This window comes from Salmo salar, chromosome 06 (genome assembly GCF_965601325.2).
Source record: "Salmo salar chromosome 06, fSalSal1, whole genome shotgun sequence".
Classification (NCBI taxonomy): Eukaryota; Metazoa; Chordata; class Actinopteri; order Salmoniformes; family Salmonidae; genus Salmo; species Salmo salar.
Genome location: NC_138296.1, coordinates 22,859,713 through 22,866,851, shown reverse-complemented (window position 1 = coordinate 22,866,851; position 7,139 = coordinate 22,859,713). Strand labels below are relative to the sequence as shown.

At 44.7% G+C, this 7,139-nt stretch overlaps 1 protein-coding gene across 9 annotated transcripts in view; it reads right to left on the bottom strand.

Moving 5' to 3' along the window:
* Nucleotides 1–184: 184 nt before the first annotated feature.
* The window catches only part of LOC106606547 (SUN domain-containing protein 1), a 43,575-nt gene continuing 36,620 nt past the window's right edge, over nucleotides 185–7,139 (bottom strand). For all 9 annotated transcript variants that reach the window (XM_014202834.3, XM_014202831.3, XM_014202835.3 and 6 more), the window contains 9 exons: nucleotides 6,823–6,915; nucleotides 6,158–6,231; nucleotides 5,522–5,666; nucleotides 4,965–5,291; nucleotides 4,378–4,462; nucleotides 3,153–3,268; nucleotides 2,589–2,756; nucleotides 2,132–2,224; nucleotides 185–1,913 (listed from right to left, as the gene is read on the bottom strand). In XM_014202834.3, coding sequence (XP_014058309.3) covers nucleotides 1,797–1,913; nucleotides 2,132–2,224; nucleotides 2,589–2,756; nucleotides 3,153–3,268; nucleotides 4,378–4,462; nucleotides 4,965–5,291; nucleotides 5,522–5,666; nucleotides 6,158–6,231; nucleotides 6,823–6,915 — 1,218 coding nt within the window. In that variant the 3' untranslated portion in view covers nucleotides 185–1,796. The remainder of the gene's footprint in view (nucleotides 1,914–2,131; nucleotides 2,225–2,588; nucleotides 2,757–3,152; nucleotides 3,269–4,377; nucleotides 4,463–4,964; nucleotides 5,292–5,521; nucleotides 5,667–6,157; nucleotides 6,232–6,822; nucleotides 6,916–7,139) is intronic.

Below are 7,139 nucleotides of genomic sequence, written 5' to 3'. Positions count from 1 at the left end.
ACCCAGATGTGACCACAACTAAAGCAGCTTTTAAATAAAAAAAACAATAGTCTTTATTAGGTAAAATATCACATGCATCAAAAGCTCTCAAAATGTAATTCTTTAGGAATATATTCTAAAATGCGGTTTAGCTACCTCAGGATGACAGCAACGACAAAACTAAAAAAAAAAAACATTTAAAAACAAATGAAAAACAAAATCTGTACTGTCCCAAGATCCAAAATGCACTGAAAAGCTTTTTGATAAAAATACATTGCAGTCCTATCTTGCAGTAACAAATTATCTTAAAAATAAATAGGATCATGAAATCATTTTTTGTACATTTAGACTTTCTGGTCCACACAAAACTAATTTATAGCTACCCCATCTAGTTTTTTCCACAAATTGTGAGGACTTGTGCAACACACATTTCATTTACAGGCATCATTTGTCATTATTCTGAACTAAAAATTGTAGAAGTCAAACATAATTACAGTTACAATGGGTAATAAAAATGTAAGAAATATTGACAAGGTGTACCCTTTTTTCATAAAGCAACACTGATAAAATCAAATTCTTAAAAAGGACCAACTATTAACAATGAAATATACAGATTACATTCCTGCAGGGAGTAGAAGGGATTATGTGCTATCTGGGATTCTTGGGATGGCCCTACCCTAAACCCTAACCTCTATCCTATCCTTAACCATACCCCTTACCTAACCCTAACCTCAACTTCAATGGGGTGATGTCAGAGTTAGGACGTCCCAAGGATCCCCTTTTCCGGAGTAGAAGCTCTAGTAGAAGACGTTATGACTGTGCAAGGAGCAGCCAAACCATTGGCTCGCTGCACTAGAAGAAGCCAAACCATTCGCTGTCAGTCTCACTCTCATTAACACTCCAGTCTGGACTCCACAGAGCTTCAGGACCAAATCTTAACTTGAGATACACATGTATCAAGTCATTAAAAGTCTGTCCATGTGTGTAACATTTTCTATAGGAGAGATAGAGCTTAGTTTTGATGGCTGTGTGGATGCATAAAATCATGGCGAACGGGTAGTGTTGTTGAGTCCAAAGAACGGTAGCAGTCCAGTCTGTCTTGCGAGTGTCCACTGACCACGTTAGCTGGCCATGCAGACTGACCAACCAACAGCAGCAGAGAGAAGTAGCTTTGTATCAAGAGAAGAGAGGCCTATACAGTGTCATGTAGGCCCAGTGTGTGTGAGGCCTATATAATTTAGGCCCAGTTCTGTGGCTTTGATCCAGTTAAGTGGCTTTGATCCTGAAATTCCATCAGAATCCACAAGGGGTCTCCAAAGAAACACCCAATTCAAAATAAAACCTGATTAAAACACCAACCAAATCAGACAGGATGTGTAAGGAAATAAAAAAAGATGTGTGTAGTCCGTTTCCATCTGGAGGTCAGACTCCTGTGGTTGTGTGAGAGCGGCAGAGGAAAACGCTCCTCCAAAAACCAAAGGGTTTTGACCTGGAGGGCTAATTCAGTGCAAGAGCAGGTTTAAGGTGGAGGGACTGGGACCGAGCTTCTTCCACCTTCACTCTTCTCTTTCACATTCCCTAACATTTCATTACAGTTCATTCTTTCATAATTTCAGTACTGAGTAAAACAAAACCCCCCTTGGACACATTCTAGCATAAATCAAACACCCATCCCCACACTTCTGAAATCACTCGTCTATATAAGTCTCGGTTTTTCCCAGCCCCCTCCATTTAGAAAAATATGTCCAGTACTATATACAGATAGGATGATATGCATTTCTCCGCTGACTGCCAGTTCAAATGGCCACCATCCTCCCTCACTGGATGCGTGGTTCTCCGTGGACTCTGAAGCGGTAGAGGCAGGTGTACTCGGGGTGACCCCAGTTGGTCAGCACCCGCACCTCGATGATCTGGAAGGCCCTTTCGTTCTTCTCCTGGATGGAAGGAAGAGACATAGTAAGGAGTGATAAGTATTGAATCTCAAAGTATCAGATTTTGTTTAAAAAGATTTTTGACAAAGTAAAAAAGAGCCAGAGAGAGGTCAGAGGTCAGTGGTTGTATATAGTATGCAGGATGGTGAGAGGTTTTTTGTGTGTGTTTGTTGGCGCATGCACATGAGTGTGTATAAATTGATGTCATTTCTTGTGTTTACCATGACAGGGAAGTTCTGCATTGAGTCTCCGTCCTCCTGGTAGGTGTACTGACCCAACAGCTTCCCCTCCTCCTGATACTCATCATCCAGACCCTGAAAACACACAGAAACCAGTCAGTGATGTCTGGCAGGAGATTGAGGCTGAGACCATATGATACACATGACCAACAGAAGGCACTCCATGTAGTTGCTGATATTGCCAGTAGGTAGGTATGTGTCTTATGTAGACAGTGTAGTTGCTGATACTTCCAGTATGTGTGTATGTCTTAAGTAGACAGTGTAGTTGCTGATATTGCCAGTACGCGTGTGTGTGTGTGTGTGTGTGTGTGTGTGTGTGTGTGTGTGTGTGTGTGTGTCTTACATAGACAGTGTAGTTGCTGATTTTGCCAGTACGTGTGTGTGTCTTACGTAGACAGTGTAGTTGCTGATATTGTCAGTACGTGTGTGTGAGTCTTACATAGACAGTGAAGTTGCGCGGGGCGCTGGTGATGTTGCCGGTAGGGGACAGGGCCTTGGGGATGTGCTCCAGACAGAAGGCTGTGGGGAGGATCCTCAGGGACAACCGGATGACCAGGTAACCATGAGAACCTTTAAACGCCCAGCAGTTCCCTGGATACATATCAGGCTGAGGGAAGGAAGGAGAGTTGGCGAAAGGACGATGGGCGGAGGGAGGAAGAGGTGGTAAGACATGTTAGAGTCACTGATAACTGTCTTCTAATCAGTCTCCACAAAATAATCCCTGTCCTGTTAAAATTTACAAGACTAATGATGTAATTGTTGAAATCATTTTCAACATTTACCATTATCTACAAATAAAAACACTGATAAAGAGGAAACAATGTCCCCTGGTGGTGTTGAACACGACAGCTTCTTTCTGGAATAACTTTATTGAATCAGTGTCTTCTAAGCAGCTCAGCAGCTATTCCTGGATTGCAGCTATTGTTGGAATGTGTTTTTATTTGTACACTGCGTTTGTGACCGGAACAATAAAGCTTCTGAACGTTTGAATTGGAGAGCTCACCTGGATGGCGACGCGGGGTGACTGGGAGAAGTACCAGAGGGGCACGCTGAACAGACTCATGAGGGCCGTCTTTGTCTCGTACGTCTCCGAGCAGCGCGTGCTTAGGATACTACCGCCTGACCACACAGACACATGACCACGTTACATCATTACCACAGTTCAACCACAATAAATTCCTTTCTATTTCTACGCAGGAAGACCACATTGGAAATACACGTCTTAAGGTTTATGACTGTTATCTTCTGGGAATAAGTGGATCTTTATTTAATCAACCAATCAATGAATGAATCAATCAACGAATGAAAGAATGGGAGCAAGAAAGACATTCTTATTCAATCTTAGGTCAAAATGTATATATGAGTCAGAAATCCTAATGCCTGAACCACAACCCTGTGGTGAAGAAACAGTATTGAAAAGCCATCTGACCATACACAGGGATAATGCAATGAAACACACAACATACAATAACATGATTCCATACTAACACACACATCAAAATAGAATCCACACAGACAAACATCCCAGACCACTTAGTTCATCTGAACACTAATCTAATGGATCCCCCTGTGCCTGTCCAATCCACACAGGCCATTAGTATGACAACAGGCTTATTGTGCATGGAGACAGACTAGCTGAGCTTTGGCCTCTAAAGCCCTACTACCCTCTTCACTACTGTTATACCAGTACCATTCATACTGAAATGGCACACTATTCCCTTAGTACACTACTTTTGTCCTGGCACCCTATTCCCTTTATAGTGCACTACTTTTGTCCTGGTCAAAAGTAGGACACCATAGGCACCCTATTTCCTTCATAGTTGGGCACTATATAGGGAATTGGGTGCCATTTGGGACGAACCCTCGGTGCTGGCTGCTGTATAGTTATGTAACACTAGGCTAACGGCTAGGATAATCCTTCCATTATAAACCACCATCATGGAGCTGGCTCGAACCCACAGGATGGTTCTGACCAACAGGGTAGTTCTGTTCATGGACATGTCAACAGGCTGACTCTAATCCACAGAGTGGTTCTGTTCATGGACCAGTCAACAGGCTGGCTCTAACCCACAGGGTGGTTCTGAACCACAGGGTGGTTCTGTTCATGGACACGTCAACAGGCTGGCTCTAACCCACAGGGTGGTTCTGTTCATGGACCTGTCAACAGGCTGGCTCTAACCCACAGAGTGGTTCTGTTCATGTAAACAGAGTGAGAGGTCTCTCTTTACCTCCAGACTCCAGGGCGTAGTCCACTAGGCCCGTCCTATCCTGGGAGTAGAGTTTCAGGGCATTCTGGACGATCAGCTGCACTTGCTAGGGGAGAGAGAGGCAGAGGCAGGGATGGAGGGTTAGGATGTGTGTATGGTTGGATACCTTTTGCAGAGACTCTGCCATGCACCTCCACACACAATGACGCCTAGTCTCATTGACAATCATGACCACTTAAAGTAACAGTCATCAAATAGTGAAAGTACATCATATAGGAAGGAGGTGGTTTCCAAGACCCAAATTAAACCTACTCCTGATCCACTATTCACAAAGCATCTCAGAGTAGTAGTGCTGAATGATCCAAGATCAGTTTAGCCTTTTAGATCATAAGGTTATATGGTCAGATCCTAGATCAGCACTCCTACCCTGAGACACTTTGTGGATGCGGGCCGTGAAGTCAAAAGCATGCTCTATGGAGAATCTGGGTCCAGGACACCGTTCCATCTTCATGAAATAAATGATGATAATGAAGCCGTTCCTCTGATGACAGTGAGTAGCACTGGGTTAACGACAACAAAGAGTCACTATAGTGGAGTGTGTAGTCTACCTCCTCAGACAGTCCCCCGCCCACGGCGGTGTGTTGGGCACTCTGTGTAATAGCCTGGGTCTGGGTGGTGATGACTGCAGCCCTGGCCTCAGCCTCCGTCCGGGCCTCAGCCCTGCTCTGCTCCAGCTGCAGCGACACGTTCCTCAGGATGCTGAGCTCCAGGTTGGCCAGGAGGGCCTGCAGATCGGCCCCGCTCACAAAGCGCAACGACAGCCACTGGAGGAGTCCCTCGGGGATGTCTGGTTCACCCTGGGGGGTCTGGTCGTCAGAGCCGTAGAACAGGGCCCGCAGCTCCCGCCTCACCTGGGCGGACACCTGGGTAGACACCTGGGAGGGAGAGGTGAGACAGATCATGTGTGAGGGGCTGTAACTGCAGAATACATATACCAACATGTAGAAGTTCAGTTCAGTAACAGCACAGTACAGGCTGTCATTTGGAAGAATGCCATTATATTGCAAAGGTAATGTACAACTACTATAATAAAGACTGAGCTATATCAGCGCAAGGTACAGTAAACACTAAAAGCAGTAAACAGACAGTTGTCTCTCATACTCACCGTTTCCTGGATTGTGTTCAGCTGCTCACATTTCCCTTGACATCCCATCACCCCCTGCAGGTCGCCCCTGATCCGACCCAGCTCCTCCTCCAGCCTCTGCACCTCCGCCAGCAAAGCAGCATGGGCCTCCTGGTCCACACCCACACTGAGGTGGAGAAAATAGAAAGTGAGAGAGATAAAGGGGGAGAGAGAGAGGGAGAAGTCTCTCTTTTACACTTGCTTAGGTTTGAAAAATGTCCCCAAAATCCCTAATTTTCCAGAAATCCAGTTTGGAAGATTCCCTGATGTCTGTCTTATTACCTCCTGATTCCAGGAATCTTCTAACCGGCATTTCTGGTAAACCAGTTTTGAGAAACTGACAAATTTTGCAACCCTTGACTTGGCTCCACACTTTAAAAAATATAAACGTTTGCATGCTGTAAAAACTATCTCCATTACAATGGCTCTATTGTTTGATCTAATAATGGACCACTTAGACCAATGTTTCAGTCATAAGGCATTAAAACACTTTGGGGCAAATGAAGAGAATCAGTGTGCAAGAGTTTCTTTCCCCATGAAATAGAGTGCAGGTGTAAACCGTAGAAAAGTTCTGCACTATATCATCTATGGACGTTAAGCCAGTGACGGTGAACCTACCTGACAGGGACAGAGGCAGGGGGTGGTGTGGCTGTCTCCTCTGTCTCCTCCTTCCGCTGTTCCCGTTGCACCGCCTGAAATACAACCTCATTAAAATGTACAGTACAGTAATATAAATTAAAATGTACCGTACTGTAATATCAATTCATGGCCAATAAGCTACAATACAGCATGTGTTGACGTGAACACTTTCAGCACGGGCATTATATGTCATCACAATTAACCTAAAAGGACAGGGACATGCTGACTCCTGTGTATCAGATGACTAGACTTGTATGAGTGTGTGTCATACTGTATGTATTCAAACGAACTACCTGAGATGATGTATGTATGGACTGGTGCTTATTCAGATGAGCTGCCAGAAGCGGTATGTTCCTGTTTGTGTTCCTATGGGTGGGTAATGTGATGTGTGGGTCTTGTATGTGTCAGTCAGTAATAAGCTTAGCTGTTAGCCTGCTAAGATCTAGTGGTGTGTGTTCAGATGTGGAGGTAACATATGCTCCTGGGTGGATTCATTTGATCTCACAGGGTTTCATTCATAGTCTGGTGTGCATTTCCCATAGACCATTTCCTCAGTCTCAACTGCAAGGACCTGTACGTTCCTGTATGTATTGGGAAATGTAGGTAATGGGGTATTGTGTGTATTTCTCAGAAATAGATGTTACCTCAGATTTAGTAGCGAGGACCTGCAGCAGCCTCTCCAGCTCAGCTAGCCGTGTCTCCTGACTCTGCTGCTGCTGAACCCTCTGCTCTTCAGTCTGTACAGGAGAGGGAGGAGAGAGAAAGAGAGAAAGAGAGGGAGAGAGGAGAAAAGGTCACCCAGAAGTAAAGAGTAAGGAACTCAGTAATAAGGAATAGGGGGTCAGTATGGAATGCTTACAAAGCAAAACGCACTGAAATCTGACCCTCCATAAAAACCACAAATCTGTACATAGTTATCAATTAAAATGTTGAAGCTCAACCCTCTGATCAGCCCTGCCAC